Below are 25,055 nucleotides of genomic sequence, written 5' to 3'. Positions count from 1 at the left end.
GTCTTATGGACAATTCCTGGTATTACTCATTCTTTAAGTATAATTTTAAGTGGCCACATGAAGGCAATCGTGGAGTATAATTTGTTTGTTTGGGTACAGCTTCAGTCAAGGACTCTGTCATGTCGCATCAGACAGCAAAAACAAAGAGCCAGTTTAATCCATTTCCTCTGCAAGGGTGATGTAGACAACTGCATTACGTCATGATGCTGAGCTTGATGGAAACAATGAATCGGCACCTCCGTTTTTCTCTTTCACACACACCAACTGAAACTATGGGGATTTCTGTCTCTGACTTTTTTTTTTGCCAGTCTCTACAGAAAGCAGGGTTCTTTGGTTTCCATTGTCCCACATTACTTCATTTGATCTTGTTAGAATAATAGAGTGGCAGTTTATGTACTTGCTGGAATGCCTGGAACAACTGAATTTATTATAATGAAAATCATGATTCATAAGATTATAAGACATAAGGTTTGCAAAAATGCAAGCTAATGTAAATCATATTCAATATTCCCCAATTTTGCACAGTTCAAATTTCGCTACTAATCACAAACAAAAACAAGACATGGTGTACTTTTTTTTTTTTTTTTTTTTTTTTTTTAAAGCTCTCTAGGAGGAACAATGATGAAATAAAACTGTATGTAGTGGCTTAACTGGTGTACAGACATTTCCCTTTCCTAACGTTTAACGTGTTCTAGGAGTTTGAGATGTTCAAAATCAACATTCCAAGATTCTGAATCATAACTGAAACATCGAAAGCTATAGGCCATGACATGCCTCCTTGAGATATATCAATAATAATGGTAAAGTAATATGCTAAGTGCGTTATGCTAGAAAATTTGTGTGGTGAAACCCTGGTAAGATAGGAGAAAAGCTCCACTCCCTACTGAGAGACATCTGAGCAAAAGTAAAGGTGTAACAGTTACAGACTTTTAGCCTTCAGACTATGACAATAATTGAAGCTTTCAAATATATTCACATACAGGGTATTCAAAGTAATTCTGCTACAAATATGGTGAACTGAGAATGAAGGAAGAAAAAAAAAACAGGTGAATTCCATTGATAAAATCAATTAATTTCTAAACATGCAAGTAACTGCTGAACCATTTTGGTACTTTCCAGAGATAATGAGTCGGTACAACACTTGGAGTCGTGTCTGTATTCCTCTGGTAACCGAGACAGAAAGCCCTACTAACATATCATTCCTAAACAATTACTTAGATCACACAGCACCATAATAATGGAGACCTGTTTGGGTATGTCTGCGCTGAAGAAATAAACAGCATCTTAAATACTGTGTAACAGTCCCCAGTCCACAGAATGGAAATTATCAGTTAGAAATGAGCCAGAGACAGAAGCAGAGCTCCCCCATTAGTCATCATGCAGGTATAACATCAGTTTCCAATGAAACTGAGGACAAACCAGTAATCATGTAAACATCTCCTCTTAACATCCAAGTACTGCAAAGGACTAATGATAATTAATCATTAACAAGTAATAATCACATTGAAAATGTTAGCTTTATGTTCAAAAGCTCAGTCTCCACATGCTAAGAAAGTAACGATGTTCACGTCATATATTAAGCACTCATTCTTTCATTCATTCACTGTCAGTAAGAACTTGATCCTAGTCAGGGATGCGATGGATCCGGAGCCACTCCCAGTAACACTAGGCACGAGTTGTACATCCTGGTTGGAACACCAGTCCATTACAGTACACCATGTGCACACATTTAGTGTAGCCAATCGCCTGGCATGTTATTTGGGAGGTGGGAGGAAACTCCACACAGGCAATAACCCAAGCTCTGTATCAAATTGGGGACCCTGGAGCTGTGAAGCAGCAGCACTCAGCTGACAATTTCAGGCTGCTAAGAAAAATTTGAATGTTGTGTCATCCAATTAAGAATGAATAAGACAAACTAACGAAAACAAATTCATTTATTATTATGCATAAATGCATTTAACAGTTACATTATATTTAACATTGCTATCTTGAACAGATGTGATAGACATCACAATGCACTGTGCCATTAAATTAGTGATAATTGAGGCATGCAGTTCAGCCAGGAAAGTACAGGAAAAAGCTCTCAAAGTTAGTCTGCTCCCAGGTTTGTACAAGCAAAGATGAATTAAAGGGCAGCTAGACCAGATTGGGAATATAGGGTGTCACTAATATGGAGACTGGTAAGTGTATATATTCTGACCTACTGTAATGACGGTTTAGAGTTAAAGTGGAACAGAAGTAGTTTTATTTCCATGTCAGCTCTCATTACAGCCAGTGATCATCTTTACAAAGTGATCACTATTTCATCTTAGTTAGAGGAGGCCATTCTAGACTGTATTCTATTGATCTTCATAGGAAGGAGGGACACCATTTCTTCACTCAGCTCCAGTTCAGTTTCCACAGCCTTCTTGGCTTCTGGGTGCTCTTCGCAATACTGCACAACAAAGTTGTATGACTCCAGTGAGAGGCTGAGATTCTCCAATTGAGTGGCCAAGTTTCCTGAGATGATCTTGGACTGAAGTCGAGCAATACGAAACTTAGCCACCAGTGCCGGTCTCAGCAGATCGTCTTCGAGTTTTTCTGGAAACTTGCCCTCTGGTGAGCGGATGGAGTCCAGGAACATCTGGTAGTACTTGATGGATGCCAAGCACAAGTGGTTGAACTTCTTTATGGTGTGTGCGTCTGGCTGGTCCTGTTTTTCAGCCACGGCCAGTTTTAAGTCCATCATTTCGTAGAAGGTCTCAGCGAGTTCGAACTGCAACTGTCGGCAGATCAGTAAGTAGTACTGAGCGTTCAGGTCCTTGCAGATGGGCTCGAGCATGTCCACGCGGCGCTTGTGCATCTTGCAGCGGCGCTCCAGGTCCTCCTCAAAAAATGCCAAGACCTTAAAAAGAGCGCTGTGATCCTGAAGGATCTCAATGTGGTCTGTTACGTGACCATCCATCTCGAAATACTCCTTGGCCTGCGTCACGTAGCTTTGACCCACCAGAAAGATGGCACGGGCTTCTTCAAAGTTTAATGGATATATGCAGCTCACTTTCTCCTCCTGGCTGCAAATTGAATCGAACGTGTCGGCAGAATCAAAGAGAACTGCTGTTTTTCTTCCTATCTCTTTTAACTCCTCCTCATCCTGTCGTGCTCTCTGCAGCTCTTCCTGTCGGTCCAGGTCTAACTCTCCAATGTTGTCCTGAAGAGGGCAGTGAAAACATTCAAATTCATTTAACATCAATCTAAAGACACACTTCCACCTGTGAACGTGAGTGGAGTAAAATTACCTCCAAAAGCTTTTTAGAATCTTGTAGCAGATTAAGGCAATATTTGATCCAGCACCTTGCAATTTCAGCTCTTTTCTGACACAATTGCTCACGTTTTTCATATTCAGCTTCACCTGTGAAATACACAAATGAAGTTATACATTGCACATCAGTTTACATGTTGGTGTGAACCTGAGGAATTTTAGACAAAATACATTATTTATAAAAACGTTATAAAAAAATACCACAGCACTGCCGAATGCTTGATTCTGATTGGTTGGAAGATATAGTTCAGCTGCAAGGTTTATATTAATACACTTGTTCTAATATGTTGTTATTTCTACAGCAACATACACAAGGACATGTATGGTGGACAGTCCACTTAAGTGGATTTAAAAATTTGTGTAAATGCTGATATGGTGATGTGTTCTGTGAGGAGATATTAATTTCGCATTTTTTTGGAAGGTGTGTCCACTGTCAGTGCTTTCTACAAATCGGAGATAAAGCGGTAATAAAATTTTCTGACACAGGAAAAATTCAGAACAGAGTTGTTTATGGTTTCTCAGCTGCATTTTTCTCTCTTATTAACTTCAAGCGAGATAAAAAACAGGCGCTGGTGAGGGAACGCCTGTTTCCAGCTGTTATAAGTGATGACAGAAAGTAACTTGTTTTACAGATCTTCCATGACATTAAATGTAATTATAAAAGGATAAAAGGTATGACATGCTGGTCTTTAATAAATAAACAATTAGCACCTCCAAACTAATGTGGTATGTGAGAAAAAACCCTTCAGACAGTGTTGTTATTGGAAAATAATCAACTTCAAGGTGGTAACCGCTTTGCATCCTGCCACATAACACCACTCTATTGCTGTTGTTTCCTATAATAGCATGACCCATTGTACTTGGTTCCTTACTTAAGTATTAACATAGATTTAGCACTATGAGACCCCACTATCTTCATATGAGGATCACAATTACTTCTCATACTTCTCATATTACGTTCTTATATCATAACAGTGGGGTTTTAATCCAAATAACTTCCTGGTTTAAGACAATGGTTCGGTTCTACAGACATAGTGCTAGTAAACACAAATAGTAAGGGGAAATTAAAATGCAGGCAATGTGAGAGTTCAGGTCTTAAGACGTTGAACATACTTTCTTTGGCAGCAGCTTCTGAAGGGACTTCTCCAGCCAGGCCAGCAATGACATTAGCTGCAGCCAAACAGTGTCGTGCCTCCATGTATCGCGTCTAAAAAACATCACCAAAACAACTTAAGAGTAGTAATTAAGGAATTAGTATTTAAAGGGTAACGTCTGCTTTTATTCCCTTATGTAGCTAACTGTGAATATTCTAGGCTATGAGGAGAAAGAAGAAAACAAGCGCAGGTAGATAGGTAGGTAGACAAAATGTAGCAGAGACCTGAGCAACAGCATAGGTGAGATGCATTTCTCACACTTGGTTTCTGACTATACTGCAACACAGCGCTTTCACATTTATTTTTGAAGATAGCCACAGGCCTTTAGCTACAAGAAATTGGTTTCATTGGTTTCCTTTGTCCTTTAGTGGTCTGCTCAACCTTTTCAGAAAGGTCTTCTGGCTAAAAGGTCGAACCTGTGTAAAAGGCAGTGTTGGAATGAACTGATTTTGATTACAGCCCATCCATGTTGATCATTTTTCTACCCTAAAGATTTGGATCATGGAAATAAAGTCAGTATTTTTTGGAATAGAAATGCAATCATAAAAGCACGACACAGGACTTGTGAATAGACAGTATAACACTAGGAATGTACACAATATGATTTAAGGACTAGCTGAAAATTTAAAAGACTTTAAAAACATACCTTAAAAGAATTTAAAAGCTTACCTTGGTGATGTAATACTGTGACAGAGTGGCAGCATTGATGGCCCACTCGAGTGGCACAAACTGGCTGAACTTCAGCTGCCTCTGCAATGTGCTGTGGCAGTACTGTCCTGCTCTCTCATACTGACCCAGATTTTTATACACTTGAGCCAGATAATAAAGTGTGTGCGTGTATGCCATTTCAAATCTGCCGAGGCGAACAGATTAAAATAAAGGATTAAAAGAGAGAAACCAGTAAAACATTTAAACATCTTGAGTAGAAAGAAAATGCATATGAGAAATCTCACCTCCTCATTCTCTCTTGTTGGGATGGTGCATCTTCCTCTAGCACAAAGAAATCTACCAAATCCAGTGGTGGTTGGCCATCCTAGAATGTTAAACATGAAGTACTCAATATTTCATATCATCCATGGATAGCTTCCACTACATTCTGAACCACTGACTGTGACTACTCTAGCAGGATTAGTTTGATTTAACAAAAATCACTGTGAGTTATTGTGCATTATACCAAAATTAAAGTTGTAAATAAAATTCAGTTGTTTCTCTCTCTCAAACTTCATACCATCAACACTTACTCTTACATTAGTGTAAGGCTTAGATCTTAAACAAGATACCCAGTGTCACGATTATAATGCCTTTTTTTTTATTATTCATTCAGCACTTTAGCCTGGAGAGGGTCGTGTTGGATCCAGAGCCTATCCTGGGAACACTGGGCATGAGGTTGGAATACACACTGGAATACACGCTGGAAAGTCCATGGCAACACACTATTATACTGGCAGTAACTAAATTGGTAAAACTCTACATGTTCCTATTTTCATCAGGATATAAACAGCATCTGCCTTTAAGATGAATCCTGTGCAAGCCTCTAATATAAATTGTGCAAGAATCATATTATATACAAAGACAAGGTAAATGTACAACACACAGACCATGAAGGAGGCTGGGAATTGCCTTGCATTAGATTACAAACCCATTACTGAACATGTGAAGCACCACCGGCAAATATTTGTTGGAAAAAAAAATCCACATAAATTCTCATCTAGAATAACTGTAAATTAGTCATGATGCTCACAGCACACAAAAATGGAGTCATTAGTAAAAGGGCTCACTTGCGTATCACATCCTTCTACTGTATGTATCATAAGGATCATGGCACACACGTTGACGTTAAAAGATACATTGTGAATCCTCTGTGCAGCATTATTAAACCTACATATCTGGACACAGGCGAAGGTGGATCAGGTCATGGACATTCTGTAGCGAGGAACATTATCTTCCTTGTTGAATGTTAAGACTACAGAATGTAGCCTTGGGTTAAGATTGGCATAACTGCATTAAAATTTAAAATTTATTAATTATTTTTTACTGCAAACCCCATAAGCTTCAGGCAAGCTTTAGCTTATTTTTTTTTAGCAAGGATGTACAAGTGCAAGTCTGCCTGCAGTGCCAGTGACATATCAAGAAAGATGTGGAAGTACAAAACATATCATTAGGCATTGAGGATTATAAAACAATGCTGCACTGTCCGGGGATATCATGTACTGCGTTGCAGGATTGTGTAAATAAACTATCCTGTACATGTGAAAGCTGTGTATCAGTGTGTGCAGGATGATGCAGCACAGTGTGTATGGGGATGGGCTGAAGGGAAAACGCTGTGTCACCTCTTTCATGTACTGGACATAAATGGACTCCGCCGTTTCTAAAAAGCCTTGAGCTTTCTCGGTTTCGTCACGTCCGGCCCATAAGATGCCAAGCTGGTTCTGCAAAAAGAAAAGTACCATAAAACAAACAAACAAACAAACAAACAAAAACCCCAAGACAATCAGGGGCTAGCTTGTTACTTCCCAAATGCACACTACGCTACTAAATAGTATGACAAAATATAACGTCACAAGGAGTGGCAGTCTAGCGGGTTGCCATGGCTACGGCCAAACCTGCATACTAAGGCCCTAAATAGTATGGTGCTGTTTGTTTTGATTTACTACTTAGTACGGAAGTAGTGTGCGGTTTTGGATGTAGCCAGTGTGGTACATAAAACCACTGTCTATTTACCCTGACTTGTATGAACAGCGAGACGTTTTCCCGTGTTACAGTACACTCCTCCAGTAATTTCATGCAGTTCATTAAGTACTCTTCGCCAGCGGAGAGCTCCTCGGTTTCGATATGGTTCACTCCCAGGTGATAGTCAATCACGCCGAGCTTGGCGGCTCGGAGTCCGGCTTGAGAGTCGCCTGCGTGCGCTTTATTAACTCCTCCATGTACCGCCTCCCCGTCTCCTGGCTCCTCTGACTGACCGTCCGTTTCTCGGTCCTCATTCTCACTGTCGTCTACGTCGAAATTCTTTACCATGCAGTAAATCTCCTTCAGCAGCTCCCTGGCTTTATATTTAGAGCGGAAAGGCTCGTTTTCGGGATCTTTTCGCGATTCTATTTCGGAAAGCTCTTGAGCGCTGCGAAATTTCTCGCACACAGACCTCCATTCTCGACTGCTGGTGGACGCCATGTTGTGCTCAAATGACGTAACCGCTAGTAGCGGACACCAGGGGTCAGTATAGAGCGCTCTGTAATTCTCATAGGGATAGACTGAGATGTCACTAGAGAGCAAGCTAAATAAATGAAGATAGAAGCACAGGAGCGCACATGCACTGTCAGTGTTCTGCTTTTTATAAATATTAACTAGTTAACTAACAGACAGAAGAAGAACAAGATCAGCTAATAAAACAGATCAGATAACAGAATACACTATCTCTTTCTCAGAACACAATTGCGTTCTTGTGAAGACCGGTCTTGCCACGCTACCTTGGAAGAACGAACGCAGAAGGACAGGAGGACAGAGAACGCATCCGTCCATTCTCTGGAGCCTGTCCCAGGGGACACCCTGGATGCCAACCAGCCCATCACACGGCACAATCACACACTACAGACAATTTGGAAATGCCAGTCAGCCTACAACGCATGTCTTTCGACTTGGGGAGGAAACTAGAGTACCCGGAGGAAACCCCCAAAGAACAGGGAGAACATGCAAGCTCCACACACACAGGGCGGAGGCAGGATTTGAACCCCCGACCCTGGAGGTGCGAGGCAACATAGAACACCTTTTTGCGAGAATTGGGACGTGCCGCGATCTTCCTACTGCACAATGGACCGTCGCAGCACATTTCGGGACAGGACCACTGAACAGACAATAAATTCAACACTGTAACATTCACAAAATGCCAAACATAACATTATGTACATTATTATCATTATTATTTGCATTTACTTTACATTATTATATACAGTTTGTATTGTATTTTATATCCTTTTCTTTAAAGGCATATATGTGTGTAAATAAATATGTGTATTTAATGTTGCAAATGCACTGTTGATATAAAGATTCTTTGTACTATGCCAATAAAATATACATTTGAGCACTGCTGGCTCTCTCCATGTGTCTCCATACTTTATTAAAATTATGCCAAACGAATGTTTACTTTCGCAAGCCTTCCCACATTTTGCGCGGTTGCAGCGGGAAATAAATTTGACTTTTCAACAACCTCATGTACTGTATATCTCAATCTAAATCATATATCAGAATCATTATTTTTAAGATGCATATATAGATTATTGTCGTTAAAAAGACACTATAGGCCAGACTTCCATCATTCGCCATAGTTTTGCCGCAATGATTTCTGGGACTTCAATCGGGTTTGGAGCGCTCAAGTCTGCATCTGATGCATCCTCGGTCTCAAGAAGACATCCTGGTAATTTCATGTGTCCCAGTACTTGCATTCTTGAGTATTAGAATTGAACTTCAGCGGTGGATGATGACATGGAACGAGTACACAAGGACGCAAGATTGAATAAGAATTCGATCAAGTAATAAAAATACACAAACTGAAAGGGACCAGATTTGCAAATTTTTTACTTTTGCAAAACTTTTAGCTAGTTAGCTAGCTTAAGTTAGTGTAGAATAACATTTTACCCTGCAATAAGAGCTTGTCTTTTAGCTAGCTTAGCTATCAAGCTAACATTAGCCAGCTAACTTGACACCATCAGGCTCAGACACACACAGCTCACCACAGGGCATATCATCTACTCTCTTATGCAGTGTGCAAGCCATATATAGCAGAAATCGATTTGCAGAAGACACATCTTCACAGTCTTGTCACCTAAGAATAAACATCATGACTATGAAAGATGCTTCTAGTCTATGCTTTTAGTTTTTTTTTATCTTTAGACTTTGAGAACTCTGAGAACCACTTTGGATTCATATTCTCAACGTCTATATTACAGGTGAAAAAGCAAGTTAAGTCAGTGATGTTTAGAGAAGCCAGAGAAGAAAGTTTTACCTCAGGTTGTACACTACATTCATTATTTGCTCCACATTAAAAACACAGAAGTCTGTGGAAGAAAAATATTACTCGTCCATGGCACACAATTCCATAAATTCAGATTGACAGGTGTAAGTATTTTGAGTATCTGAGTTTCAGAAAAGAATATTGACCAGCCCAACAGTTTGTACTATGGAAAAACCAATTTTTTTGCACACTGCATAAAAAACTCCTACACCGTACAGCTCTGTATAGTTTTATACAGAAACAATTGCACCATTTTTGCACACTACAGCTCTGTATATCTGTATATTTTTTTTTAAAACATATTCTATTTATGCATATTCATATTCTACATTTCATTCCCCGAAAGGCTGCTAAACTTTTTTACATATAGTCTACTAGATTTTATTTTATTTTATTTTCTTCTGTTCTTATTATGTATCATTGTTGCACTGTGGGACAAGGAAGAAGGAAAAACATTTCACTACATTACATCACATGTATGTAATATATATGTGACAAATCAAGAACCTTGAACCTTGAATTACTCAGCCCAAACCATTCCCGTTACATGAGTTTATATATCAGATTTAGTTTCTGATCATGGAGTGTGTCAGTGTTGCCTCAGTTATGGAAGGCTCAATTAGTGATGTGAAAAAAATCTGAGCTGAGACACATGGTTAGCCACAAAGAGCAGCAGAAAGTGGGTGTATGGAATAAAGAATCTCATGATTAATATACAGAAGTGAAACCAGAAGAACAAGGATGTCCTTCCACCACAGATCATCACAGGTACTAGTTTCTCTGCAGTCACCAGGTCCACTGTGTTCTATGACTCTGGTTTCACGTCATCATAACAAATAGGAACCTCAGGACAGTTACAAAAATGTGCACTGGACCAATGGATGAAATCGCTATTCCAGTTCATCCCGATGGTGTTCAGTGGGGTTGAGGTTGGGACTTGCATTCTTCCTTTCCACCTTAGCAACCATGTCTTTATGGAGCTGGCTCTGCGCACAGGAACATTGTCATACTGGAACAGGTTTGGGCTGCTTAGTTCCAGTGAAAGGAAATTGTAATGCAACAGTTTGAGGGTAGGTGTCCACATACATTTGGCCATATGAAGTCTGTGTGTAAAGTCTGAATATGGGCAATATGTGGCCACTCACAATCTTATAGCATGTGAGTTAAGCCTCATGCCACTGAATAGTTTGTGAGGGAGCCAAGTGACACTTTTCTTTACTGACTTTATTCCTAGTGCTTCCTCATGTAAGATAATGACTTGTCTAGCTCAACACCTGCTGTCCAGTTGTCTAGATAAAGGAGTATCGCATTGTACACACCCTGGCATTGTACACATTTTGTAAACACTCTGGGTGCCAAAACTAACCGAAAGGGAAGGGTATGTCACTCCGCTGACGTGAGAATAGAGAAATTGGCTGTATTACACAGCACTTGAAATATGAAAATGTATCTTTCAACCAAGCATAACCAGTCATGTTTGCTTATTACTATCATTACATCTTTCTTATCTAACCACTTTCTTTTCTAAATTTATCTTTTTTTTTTCTCTGTCAGTGAAACTTCCCATCGATCTCCCCTGGGAGCATCAAATAGCTTTCTGTTAAGTATCAAACAAGATGTTCATTAGTAGTTATATCAAAAGGAAATCTGTTTTGTCCTATTTGCAATGCAGTCTTCAGAAATGAAATCTGAGAAATGATTTTTAGAAATATTCTGATTTTTTTTCTTTAATGAGAATGGGTGAACAGGAAATAGTTTAATAATGCAGCAAAAATGCATCTGGTAAATCTAATCATAGAATAGACATTAAAATGTGGCGAAGGAAATAGGAACTCTAAAATATGCTGACCCACTCAATTTAGCTAAAGACTAACTAAATGTTCCACAGCACTAGTAAAAATGTTCGCTGGATTGCACACCTGCACCAAGTTTGATAAAACAAACAAACATTGGATCTCAATATAAAAAATCCTCATCCTAACAGTGCCTCATGGTGGAGGGAGTGTAATGGTGTGGAGCTGCTTTGCTGGAAGCTTCCAATCAGGGAACTCTACAGCGGAAAGTCACAATGTGTGACAGATCTAAACTTAAATGAGGTTGACTCATGCAACATAGCAATGACCCACAACACAGGAGTAAATCATCAACACTGTAGAAAATTCGTGTTTACAACAGTTTACACAAAGAGCTGACCTCGGATGGACTGGAATGCTGAGTTGCAAGACAGCAAGCACATTATCCCTGAAATATTAACCAAGGGAAAGAGTTTTTTTGTGGAGGAATGGGGCAAAATCCCCACTAATTAGGTGCAGAACAGAGTAATACAGGTTATTTCCCATAAAAGAGGTTCTCTACTTACTAAATATAAGCAATTGCATACTTTTGTCATCAACAATTCTGACAGTTTGAAAGATTAGTTCAATAATTATATAGCACTGTAAAGTGTGTGTTGTTAGTTAAAGCCTGTCTTTATTTATGACATTACAATTTATGACTTACAGGAAGATCAGATCACGTTTCAGTAGCTATTCAATTTAGAAATCCAAACCTTTCCTGACATATTTTAATTTGTAATTCTCTATTCTTTATTCTTAATACTTTTTTTAAAATACATTGGCCTGCATTTCTGCTGTAGTTGTATTTCATAACCTTTGTGTTTGCTTGTGGGAAGTAACAGTTACAGTTCTCCTCCCGTAGGTTAACACAAATCATCTCTGTCTTTGTCAGATAGACATTTTAGGCAGTTTGTTAAACAGTGTTTTAGGAAGTGACGTTGTCACACACTAGCAGGAAATGGAGAGTTTCTTTTAATATGTGTAACTCAAGAGCTGTCGACTTTCAGACTTTGTACCACAGAAAAGTAAAAAAAAACCTGAGTTAAAAATTCAAGTTAAAATTTCGCTTGGAGAGCTGGATAAAGGGTAAAATTGTGTAGTTATTGAACTGGATGATTTTATTAGACTTGGATACCTCACACTGAGACATAAGGTAAGTAACTTAGCATTAAAAAGCTTAACATGAACTAATCTGTTTACAGTCAAGTGCAAAGATTTGCATCCCATTTGAACAAACCAAAGAAGTCAAAGAACTGTTAATTTTATAGCAACAAGACATTTAATGTGTTAGTTTTGACAAATGTTACTTCATTATAACAAACAACAACAATGGGCAAGTAATGTGTGTTACGATATTAATAATATTAATAACAAAAAATTCAAAAGTTTGCCTCTCTCTTTCTGAATGTGAAATATAATATAAATAATCTGTATGCAAGCACTTTTATATTGTCTGAACAACTTTTGGATCATATTAGTTGTTATATTCAGACCACCGTAGCCCACCCTAGCACATTTTTCTTGACATACCTGTTCCAGTTCTGGTAGCTGTCTTATACTTAATTTGTCAAAAATCAGTTTTAAGAAGATCACGTCAAAACCATTCTAAGTATTTTTTTTTCGTGTTGTTAATTTTGCGTAATTTTTTGTTGCATTGTTGCTGCATACACCCACATCTCTCTTTTTTCTTTTTCTTTTTTTTAAACTTCTTAGCATTGTTGTTGATGTTTTTTTTTTTATGGAATGTTTTTCCATTCAAAGGCCACCAAAGACACAAATATGAAAAGAACATTAGAAACAGTAGATACACAGACTACACAATGCATGTTTAGGAATTTGCCTACTGATGTTAGCCTTGCAGTTTGCTTAGATCACTATCGATTGTGTACTCCGGGGATAGGACATATCAAGGTTACACAAGAACAATGACTCTGTTCATGCTTTAGATAAAGGTCCAGTTTTTTTTGGCCACATTTAGTTTCACATCAACAATCTAGCTTCTGGGTTTATAGTACAGAATGAGTCGCATTATAGTCTATTATTTAGGGATGTGGCATGTGTGGGTGCTATCAGTCCAAATGCCTGAAGACATATGACAAAAGACATAAGATGTTTTACAGGTTGGCACAGGTACCTGTACTTGGGAGGAAGAATCATTATAACTCTTCTTTTGCAGCAAATCCTGGATGCTCCATCATGTGCTCAGTGTTAATTGTGCACACTAGTGAGGCCCAGGACTGGGCCTCATACCTGAAGCTCATCCTCGAGGCGTCACATTATTTCCCCCAGGATTCTATTTCTTTTTATCTTGTGGATGGAGAACATTCAGTGCAAGATAAAGACTACTCGATTTTTAGAGCCAGCCAGTGCATCTTGCTTTTGCTTTCAGTAGCATTTATAGATATTCAAAGTGAGCCAGCGGTGCGGAACACCTTGAAGAAGTTTCTTTATCCTCCGAGTAAAATTGTCGCATTTTTGTGTGGCGTCTCCGAAAGCGATGGCTTAATGGACTGTTTTGAACACTGGAATAATTGGAGAAAGCTTGATTCGGAAGATGAGCCAGCACTGTATGTCTCCACAGTCTGTGAAGTTATTGACGAAGGTATGTATTTCTTTATTAAGAAAAAAATCTAGCATTCTTAAGGGTTTTTTGTTTCGTCCCCCGAAAAATCCAAAAAAGGTTCCAAGTATTTTAGAAGCTAGAACTATTAACCATCCAACCATCCTAAGAACTCTTGAGGAGTCTTTTTTCCTAAGTGGGTAGTAATTAGGATTGTAGAAGGACATTTTGACAGCACCTTATTTCCCCAAATAAAGCTTTGGCTTTGTTAGCTAGAAATCTAAAATGAATTAATATTATTAGGATTCACGAGAGACTTTATAATGTGAGAATCTGTTTCTTCAAAGAAAACATTACTAATCTTGCGAACGAAGTGACGACTGCAAATAAAATCTCATCACCAAAACAAAGTATGGATCAGCCTGCTCCAGAGGAAGAGCATCAGCTCCATTCAGCTCAGTTCCACTTACCAGAGGAAGATGTGGATGTTTCACATGGAAACGTGACTCAGTCCACAAGTCTATCTGCATCAGAAGAGCAGAAAGCATGCCTTACTGTCCAACCTAACAGAATCCTCTGCGGGGTACGTATTCAGGACTATTTTTCAGGGCACTGAGAAATTATGATGTTAAGCCTAAAATGTGAAGGCAACACATTTTATTTAGTACTCGTTCTCGGGACTGTCTGTGCTGCACAGTTGTAACATTGAGATGACACTTCTTTTGTCACTATGTCAGTTACACACAAGGCACTTGCACTTTTTTAACTTGTGTATACGCCTATATGAAAATATGTTCTGTGTGCCCATTGCTGCATTTGTTGGCATTGTATAATATTGATATATACTGTCCTCTCAATATTTCCAGACCCCCGTGGATATTTATATCATTATGGGAAACAAGTTGGACAGTCAAGACAGTATTGAAGTGGAATTTCAGTGTGAACATTCAACAAAACGCATGTCAGGAACTGCTGTGAACGAATATATTGTTACAGTTCAGTCACCCGGTGGGTTTCAGATCCGAGTGAGGAACTTCTTGTTTTTAGTTCCTCTGTGTTTTTTCACTTTTAATATAATTTGCATGTTATAACACTTACTTGTGCTTACACTTAATTAATTCATGTAATTGCAGCTGGAGCTGGGCGATATCAAGAAAATGTTATTGTAAATTACATTACTTAACTTTTTTCTGATCACACGTATTGTCAGTATTTTTCTAACGCTGTTCATAGGATCATAGGGATTTATAGAAGTGCTTTTAGTAGCAAGAAGCTAAAGTGAATAATAATTAAATGCAGAGTTTTCCCAGAATGTTTGTGTTTGAAAATCTCAGAAATTAGAAATGAGTTTATTATTACATCTTGTGTATCTGTAGTGCTTTAATGTATATATTCTATAATGCATAGATTAAATTCTAATACAATAGCACTGTTATCCTTTCAGATATGCCAACCGGGGAAGTTACTCTGCATCTGTATATTAATGAGTCGATTGTATGTTCAACAACTGTGACATACTACACAGAAATGGAGGAAATTAGCAATTATCTTGAAAAAGTTATGGACCCTGTGCATTTTATGTGTCAGGTAATTACTTCCATTCATTGCAGTTCATCAAGGTAATGACCTGATTTATTAGCCTGGATAAACATGAAAACAGACTTTACACTCTGTTTTATTTTTCTGCTCAGTTAAGCACGTTTTATTGGTTAAAAAGAAAGAAATATATAGCACATACGTTTCAAACTATTCAGTTTGTGTTTCTAATCTTAAATCCGCAATTTTGTTTTCGTTGACAATGACAATAAATCTTGAACCTTGATTAGAAGTACAAGTTTTTCTCATTTTTAAATACTACATATGTTGTAATCATTTTCTAATTTACATTGGTGTCTTAGTGCTGAGATAAATTATGACTTTTGTTTTTCAGGCATTCAGTATCACATCAAATGCAGCAGAGGCACTGGATAACATGTTTACAGATTCTCTCAAAAAACAGATGCCTCCAAATGGACTAAAAGTATTTGGAATTAATCAGCTTGAAGAGGATATTACAAGTGAGCCAGCTCTTTTGTTTAATTTGTATTAAAAAAGGATGACTTTCCCATGTACAATATGTGATATGAATGGTATGGTACATGGTATAGTATTTTGAATTATGAGACAAGAATGAATATCAGATCATTCACAGAGAAACTGAATGATTACATTTCGTAACCTGCTCTGTTTGGTCATTCAGATCAGCGGGATGTGGAACTCCCAACATTACTTCACTTCTCGGCAAAGTATGGATTAAAAAAGCTGATGAGCACATTGCTGCAATGTCCTGGAGCCCTTCAGGCCTACAGCATAGCAAACAAGAATGGGGATTACCCTAATACGCTGGCCGAGAAAAGTGGTTTTCCTGATTTGAGACAGTTCATGGATGACTATGTTGTAAGTGCATAGTAGTCTTTGTGCAAATTTAAATATTTGCTTCACATTAACAGCCTATTACGAGGAACCTCGTGATGCCCTAACCTAGCTGTTTTTGAAGTGACTCATGAAATGTGGTTGTCTTCATAGCTTCTAATGTTCGAACGTATATCTTTTAGCATTATATAGAGGATTACTGTGACACAGTGTCATAATCATGAGCATGCTGTTCAGCAAGCATAATTATTATTAGCCTGGATTCATATTATTCAGTCCATTATGCCCTAATCACCATTCCACACTTTACATAAACTATTGATGCCAACGTCAGTTGTGTTAATGCTTTTTGTATTGTGAAACCATCCAGGAGACTATAGACTTGGTCAAGAATCACATAGAGGAATCCATGACAACTCCAGGAGATGAGGACATTTATGAGCCAATGGCAAATGCATCACAAAATTTCGTTGCCAAGTTTTCTCTTCAGGAGGACATATACGAGTCCATGATGCAACTCAATCCTGACATGCAGTTATGTAAGTTAATGACAGCTGTGTACAATGTGTGGCATTAGGTGTCATAAGAATCAGTAAAATACCCTGATATTCGCAGATACATTATAATAACAAAGGAAATAATAATCTGTCCCTTTATTACAATAACAATTTGATGCAAAATTTCAGAGAAAGCCACTGTGACTAAAAATACATGAGAAAAATGCGTTATGTGATTTCTTTCTCTGTAGATGAAGACTTGGACAGTTTGGACAGTTCTTTCAATGAGTCTCATTCAGAAGATGCTGTGTTGAGAAAGTTTTTTGAAGGTGAAAGGACAGAGACATGAACATAACCTCCTAACTAACAAAACAAGTCCTGGTCTGAATGATCTAAAATGTTTAATTAGAAAGTTAAGATTATTTTTTGCTTAGTGTTTTTTTGTACTATTTTGACTCTTAATAGGGTAGAATTGCTATATGGGGAACATGATTGATGAAAAAAAATGTGAATATTGAATCTTCAGAATATCCAATTGAATGTTCTGCTAATTTTATATACAAAAAATGGCTTCCCTAGTACCTGATATTAGATTTATGACATGTTTGGGTTGCACATTATATTTGCAGTTGTGAATGATGTGATATTACTTCTAACTGGATTATTATCATTGTAAAATCAAATGATTATGTAAGCTTTAATGTGCAGAATCTATGTAACACTACTTGCACTTGTGTATTATCTAAGATTATTGTTAAATAATTAACATCTAATGTTTCACTTCAGTAAATGCAAAGAAGCATTCTGAGACAGAAGATCTCGTAAATTATTCATACTCTGGTGGAAGAGTCGATGAGACAGAAGAGGAAAACATAGAAGACAATGTGGAAAACTATGAGGAAGAAGACGAAGATGAAGACCCGTATAAGCTCTGCTATCCAGATGAAATTTATGACACCATAGACGATGAAGAAGGCTTTTCATCTGTAATTGCGAATCGTCCACCGGCCCCGATACCTCGAACATGCACCACCTCAGAGCCTGAGGAATGCAAAACCTATATTTCAACAGGTAGCACCTAAACATGTACCACAAATACTGCACAAATACACTTGTACCACAAATACCTGCTCTATATTTTTTTTTTAGAGTTTCAGGTTTCTTTGGTGTAAACAACTGTTTCCAGCAATGTGCAAAACTATTTGATTCTGCAGCTTGCATTTGATCTGTGTTCTGTGTTTTGCAGCTGATAAACATCAAACACATTAAATATTTTTGTGTGTTTTAAAATATGTTTTTGCAGTTTTCTCCTCCAAGAACTCACTGTATTCAGAAAGTAACTGCAAAGAGGACCAATCTCCTGAAGGTATGAGTTTAAAAATTGTATGTCAATATTTTAACCAGGCATGATGATTTTTTTTTACAAGACAGTCATAAAGTAGGCAAAAAGTGTAATTCTCCATGTCTTCCCTAACACCAGTGAGGCCGGTGCCAGAGCGAATGCTCAGCAGTGCCCACGATCCCTATGCTGGCATGAAGACCCCGGGTCAGAGGCAGCTCATCTCCCTGCAGGAGAGGGTGAAGGTGGGCGCGCTCACCGTGGAGGAGGCAGTGCAGGAGTTTAAAGCCTGGCAGTTTGACCAGGAAAAACGATCCCAGTCCATCCGCTTCCAGCAGGTACTGAGAAAATAGAGCACTGTGCAAGACAGACACCATGAGCTACACATTTTAAATCAGACAGTTAATGTTTGTGTGTGCATGTGTGTGTGTGTGTGTGTCCCTGTGTCTAGGAAAATTTACAAAAATTACGAGACAGCATCATCCGACGTAAAAAAGACAAAGGAAAAAGTGGAAAAGCGTTAGGTATGACCTTCATTTCACACTGATTTTAACATTCCAAAAAAGTAATATACAACTGGTAAACAAACAGATTGAAGTTAGCAAGTGGAAGTAGTTGTTTATTTTTTTATTTGCAGTGGACATTATTTGCCAGCTTCCCTAGAACCCTTCTTTTTAAGCTCACTTCACTAGGATCCTTCTTTATATTTACTTTACTAGGAACCCTCTATGTGCCTTATGTATACTTCACTAGGTGCCTCCTTTATATCACTTTAGTATGAGCCTTCTTTACTCTCACATGACTAGGTGCCTTTTTCATCTCACATTCACAAAGACCCTTTGTATTAGGACCCTTCTTTATACCTACTTTACTAGGACCCTTCTTTATGCCTGCTTCTATAGGAGTCTTCCTTATACCCACTTCATGCCCATTTGTATTACTGTTAATTCCTTTAACAGATCTGTACTAAAACGGTATTCTGCCTTAACCTATAAATTGCTTTGGATAAAAAAAAATTTGGCAAATTAATTAAAGTAACATATTACATCATTAGCTTTTAACATTTCATCTCTGATGCAGATGCTCTTACCCAGAGTCACATGTGGCTGCATTTTAACTTCATGAACGGTTGACCTTTTTACACAATATTTAACTGTTTTTATCTACTGCGTCGCTTTCTGTTTGAACGTTTTTACACAATATTCAACTGTATTTATCTTCTGTGTCACTTTGTTTTTGTTTCCTGTTTTTTAATCAGATCTGGATATAACTGCTCCAATGCAGAGGAACCTGCGCTGGGGATCTCATATGAACGTTGAATGTTCCGTGTATGAACCAACTCCTCGCTCCGTCACCCAACCCCCCTCTGCAAACAGACCACCACAGAGAGGAACTTGGCATACAGGAAGTACATCCAGCACGTCTAGTGAGTAACGCCACATCGCATTTTGAATCATTTCTTATTTATGTTTGTTTTTTTTTTCCATTTTCTGTAGTTCATTCATTCTAATAGTACCACCACTGTACGCTGATAAAAGGTACAGTTACATCCTCTGAAATGTTGTGCTATGTTCATCTTTGTCAGCGTGACCTCTATAAATGCAATCTGCATGTAACAATACAGGAAATGCTGTTCTGCATATGTCTTACACACATCTATGCGACACAAACTTGTACTTGTAATTTGCTATCTTAATAATATCTGCTCGGAAGTGGTTTTATAGTGGTCTCTTTCCACTGACGATAAGACAAATAGCATATCATTCATAGCATATTAATATTTTACATATTTTGCCCAGCTTATTATGTTTAGCCGACATGAGTTTTTTGAGAACGTCTGCTATGTAAGGCCAAGAACAAAAGAAGATCAACTCCCTAAAACAGCTATAAGAACAATAATGGTGTTTGCTTTTCACATGTTCATGGGTATCTGTGATCTAAACAGGCAGTGGCAGTAACAGGCTGAGCACGCTAAGCACCATCAGCAACAGCAGTGGGGCAGAAGGCGAGCTAGAGGTGAACACAGTCTCTTTGCCATGTTCTATCGGAATGATGATGTTTCCTCAAGTCTCTAAGATGTCCACATTAAATAATTTTTATTATTATTATTTTGGGGGCTCCTTCATGGTAGTATATAATAATGAAAACCCAGCATTTTTAGAATGAACTTCTCTCATGTCATGTGATCTTTAAATGAAATTTGCAGTATGAAGCCAGGTATAAATATAAAATCCCATATGTTTCTCTTTCTGGATGAAGGAGCCTGGTCAGGAGAATGGTCCTCCTCCACCTCGCCCACCCCGCCCGGCAGCTGAAACTCCGCCCACACTCCCTCCTCCCAGAGTCCCGCCTCGCTTACCTGAAAGGTGTGTCCTTTTACATATCTGCGTTTCCACTGATTCAGAACATTTCAGAATATAAGGGATTATACAGGGATAAACATAATTAATTTTATGGAATCAATTTCTTTCAGGACATTTTTTTAAAATCACCACCTACTGACAGATTAAGAATGATTTGACTCAAAACAGTGAGGGGAAATTCACAAAACTAACATTTTCTCATAGCAAGTCTTAAACACCTCAAAAACATGTGTGAGTGATTTTATTTTATAAGCCATCTGGTGAGCAAAGTGCAGTCAGGAAGTAGCAAAAAGAAAGCAAAGTACAAACAAGTTCCGCAAAACAGACTTCTGTGAATATGTTAAACAGAGACTAGACAGAGACGATTAGACCAAAATGGTGAGCGAATATTGTTAAACGTTTGCTCTAAAATGTTATTTTAAATGCTGAAGAATTTGTACAAGTTAGCGTAGCTGTAAAGGTTGCATGTGCCGTGTGCCTGCTAGATGTGACAGGAAGCTCTGCTTAGTGAAGAGAAGGTTTAAACTTTCCTCTCTGTGGCAAACCATAATTAGATTCAGATGCTATTCCAACCACAAACCAAGCTACTATAAGACGCAACTGTACACTGTAATCATTTCCATACCTCTATTAATAATAAACTAATATGTAATAAGTAATTTATTATATTCTATAATTCTAATGTATTATATTCTACACTTCCATTCAGTTGTGTAAATGTGGTGTTTTTGTGAGTTTTGTAATAGGGACAGGATGTTGTGGTTTAAACTGAACCTACTGTAAACATACTGTAGATAATTAAGTGATGTAATAATAATGAGAAAATGAACATTTTAATACATTTTAAATACAGTTTAAATACAGGTGCTCACAAAATGGATAATAAAATGTAACTGAAAAAGGTTACTATAGAATTGACAGGAACTATAGGGAGGTCTTAAACTGTTAATAGTGGTATGAGTGGGGATCTGATAATAACATACAGGAAGTCAGTTCTATATTTAAAATGCATGAAATGAGAAGCTGCCTCCTCATCCTTATTTTAAAGCGCCCACTTGAATATCTTTAATGGAAACACATCTTTTAAGGCTCTCATGTTGATATACTGTATAATGTAGACATAAAAAACATATAGGAGGTACATAATGTAAAGTTACATTGAGTTAAGTCAGTGGTATAAAAATTTTTAATGCACATCCATATTTTCTGAAGTGATATCAAACACAAGGTCAGTGACATGCACACAAATATTTAATATACTGTACTTACTCCTTACTGAGAAACTACTGAAGTACTAAAGCTCAGAGTGATTTAAAAAATCTTCTTAAATATTCTAGCATTAAAACAATTTAAATTTCACACTCCCACAATAGAAACTTTATTATGGTCTGTGGTGCCTTTGTGGTGAATGACCTGAGCTAATGATCTTAGCTAGAGAATCACTGGCCCTTAACCGCAATTACTTGCTGTGTGTCCTCTTTCAGTTAGAATTTTATTAAATAAAGCCATAAATTATAAAGAGATGAAGTTGTAATATGTATCAGAAACTGTCATGTTGGTTTCCATGTTTAGCTTAACCTAATTTTTCTGGCTATCTAGGTCATTAATCATCCTCTATAATATTGTTTTGCTTTCTTTTTTTTTTAAACTGGATGGACAGTTTTGCTTCAGACTGAATGATTTGTTTGAAAAACAGCTTAGTTTACATTTTTACTGACTTACCTGTATGGTACATTTATCCTGAGCCATGCACAACTGAGGTAAGATCCAATCAAAACATACTGTATAGCTGAGAAAATAAGGGATAAGGCTCCTGCTCAAAATTTAGCATCCTCTGCTAGTAGTAGAGAAATACACATATATGAAATATCTAAAGCAACATCTTTTAAGGTCAGAAAAGTTTTATTCTCTTATTGGTTTTCATATAAGCAGTGGTGGTGGCTCAGTGGTTAAAGATTTGATCAGAACGTTGAGAGTGCAAATCCTGTTACTGCCAAGCTGCCATGGTTGGGTCCTTGAGCCATAGAGCTCAGCCCTATTGTAAGTTGCTTTGGATAAAAGTGTCTGCGTAATGAGTAAACTTAAATATACCATTTTATCTACAGATTTCCAGAGAGCATGCTACATGAGCGTTATGTATCAACTCCAGCTCGTCACCTCCCCCAAATGCCTCCTCACAGACCCATCCCTCCACCACCCATAGCAAGAAGGCCACGGTGATCACTTCTTACACGACACGTGCTTAATGTTATGTCACTTTTACCAAGCTTATGAAACTCAAATGTGCAAAAGACTTTTCATATTGAAGAAGGCTAAAGCCTGCCATCTGGTGGCTACGAGTTTTAATGGACAGCTGGAGGACTACTGCAATGAAAGACCTGGGTTGGTGGTGCTTGGAAAGGCCTTGGTATTACTTTTGTCTTTTGTTATTGTTCTTCAGTAGCACAAATTATGCCTAAAATCAGAGCAATATAAAATAACAGTAATTACTAAATTGATCTTAACATGTTGTTAAACTGATTACTGCTCCTGCTTTGATTAAATCATTTTTAATATCCCAGCAGCTTTAGTAAACTAGGACCTTCAGGACTTAGGACCTTCAGGTAATTTACAGTTTTATAAGCAATATGTAATGTTGTAATCCAGTCGAATCAACACATTTCTCACACCACAGAATCTACTATTTTTGTTTGTATTTATTAATAGTCCTTTATTAACCTTTCACTTCTAACCAGAAGTGTTTCCTCTCTTCATGACATGAAACTAATCATGGACACGAAGCATGGACAGGAAACTAAGCTGAACTGAAAATGACACTTATGATTGTTACAAATAGAAGCTGATTTAACGTTATTGTCCACGTGCTAGTCTGTGCAACATCGTTCAAATTTACTGAATATAACTTCAAGTTTAAAATTTTTCTTTTCTGAAAGAAAAATCTAAAGAAAGCTGTATGAAGCAGAAATAGTACCTGATGGTCACATTATTTTTCTAAGATATTAAATATGTAAACAAACTACTATATGCTCTCTTTGACAGTTCCTCACAGGTTCTTTAAATTGATAATGGTTCTAGATTTCTAAAGGAGATTTCTTCTGAATACTTTCTGAAAGAGAAACCCCCTGTTGTAGGGTTCTACATAGAACCTTTAAGGATTCCCCCAGAGGGACAAGAGCTATTTAGGGTGCTGGGAGCTTTACAGTGATAATCTGGCTGCCTCTGCCAAGAAGTTACAACTGGTTGTAATTGGATCTTCTAGCAAGGCAATGACCTAAAACACAAGTCCATATCGACACACATATGGTGCAATGACCACAGCCATGGCCTTCCCAGTCACCTGACCTTAAACCTCTTTGGACCGCATATTGAGAAAACAGTGAAAACCTGTGTGGTTGGCTGAAGACGTCCACAAGAGAGGATCTGGAAAGACTGTGTATTGAGAAGCAGTCTCAGATGCCTTGCTCTTTATTCTCCAATCTCATCAAGCATTATAGGAGAAAACTCAGTGGTGGTATGTTGGCAAAGGAAGGCTACACAAAGTACCAAATGTTGGAGTGCCAACATGGCTTTGGGTTTTATTTTCTTAAAATAAATTTGCTTCAATTAAGGATGAGATTTCTGTCGTATTTCCAGTGTGATATTAAGCTAATTAACCAAAAAGACAAAAGACATTTGTACATCCTATGTATACAGCCTGGTCCATAAGTATTTGGACAATGACACAATTTTGGTAATTTTGCCTCTGTACACCACCACAGTGGATCTGAAATGAAGCAATCAAGATGTGATTGAACTGTAGACTTTCAGCTTTAATTCAAGGGGTTTAACAAAAACATTGCATTAACTGTTTAGGAATTACAGCCCTTTTTTTTACAGAGTCCGTCCATTTTCACGGACTCAAAAGTAATTGGACAATTGTCTGATAAGCAGTTTCATGGACAGGTGTGACCTGTTTCCTCATTATTTCATGAAAAATTAAGGAGACAAAAGGTCTGGAGTTGATTCCAAGTATTGAATTTGCATTTGGTAGCCGTTCATGGGAGCTCTCAATATGCGGTCCAAAGAGGTTTCGATGCAAGTGTGAAAAAAAATTAAACAGATCTACCACAGAGATAGCAGAAAGTTTAGAGTGGCCAAATTGATAATTTGATACATTCATTAGCTCAGCAACACGAAAAAGGCCTGGAAGACCATGGAAGATAACTAAAGTGGATGATCGCAGAATTCTTTCTTCCTTAGTGAAGAAAAACCCCTTCACAACATCTAGCCAAGACGAGAACACTCTCAAAGAGGTAGTTGCAAGTCTACAATAAAGAGACACCTTCATGAATGTAAATTCGGATGGTTTACCTCAAGATGCAAACCACTGGTAACACTCAAAAAGCCAGATTAGTCTTTGCTAGAAAATGTCTAAAAAAGCCAGTTCTGGAACAACATTTTTTGGACAGATGAAACCAAGATTAACTTGCAAACAAGCAGCAACTGAAGGCGGCTGCAGTAAAGGCCTGGCAAAGCATCTCAAGGGAGGAAACTCAGCATTTGGTGATGTCCATGAGTTCCAGACTTCAGGTAGTCATTGAGTGCAAAGG

The 25,055-nt window shown here is 37.8% G+C and overlaps 2 protein-coding genes across 3 annotated transcripts; one reads left to right on the top strand and one right to left on the bottom strand.

The window, feature by feature from the left end:
- Positions 1–406: 406 nt before the first annotated feature.
- kifbp (kinesin family binding protein) lies at positions 407–7,653 on the bottom strand. Its single transcript, XM_026944483.3, has 7 exons — positions 7,174–7,653; positions 6,783–6,881; positions 5,406–5,485; positions 5,122–5,305; positions 4,412–4,505; positions 3,276–3,388; positions 407–3,187 (listed from the first exon to the last, which is right to left on the bottom strand). Exons 1-7 carry the CDS (start codon positions 7,621–7,623, stop codon positions 2,309–2,311), a joined length of 1,899 nt encoding a protein of 632 aa, XP_026800284.1. The 5' UTR covers positions 7,624–7,653; the 3' UTR covers positions 407–2,308.
- A 4,571-nt stretch (positions 7,654–12,224) lies between these two features.
- Positions 12,225–23,485, top strand: pik3ap1 (phosphoinositide-3-kinase adaptor protein 1). Of its 2 annotated transcripts, XM_026944230.3 has the most exons (17): positions 12,225–12,448; positions 13,472–13,897; positions 14,203–14,438; positions 14,722–14,863; positions 15,300–15,442; positions 15,786–15,912; positions 16,095–16,291; positions 16,638–16,806; positions 17,016–17,093; positions 17,551–17,835; positions 18,068–18,130; positions 18,245–18,441; positions 18,555–18,627; positions 19,362–19,529; positions 20,049–20,119; positions 20,363–20,469; positions 22,572–23,485. In XM_026944230.3, the coding sequence occupies exons 2-17, from the start codon at positions 13,492–13,494 to the stop codon at positions 22,684–22,686; spliced, it is 2,577 nt and encodes an 858-aa protein (XP_026800031.3). In that variant the 5' UTR covers positions 12,225–12,448; positions 13,472–13,491; the 3' UTR covers positions 22,687–23,485. The 2 variants fall into 2 exon arrangements, with proteins under 2 accessions (XP_026800031.3, XP_053088945.1); XM_053232970.1 differs by lacking the exon at positions 12,225–12,448 and having other exon boundaries at positions 13,253–13,897.
- Positions 23,486–25,055: the final 1,570 nt, after the last annotated feature.

This window comes from Pangasianodon hypophthalmus, chromosome 3 (assembly GCF_027358585.1).
Source record: "Pangasianodon hypophthalmus isolate fPanHyp1 chromosome 3, fPanHyp1.pri, whole genome shotgun sequence".
NCBI classification, from domain to species: domain Eukaryota; kingdom Metazoa; phylum Chordata; class Actinopteri; order Siluriformes; family Pangasiidae; genus Pangasianodon; species Pangasianodon hypophthalmus.
This window is presented reverse-complemented; position numbering and strand designations above follow the sequence as displayed.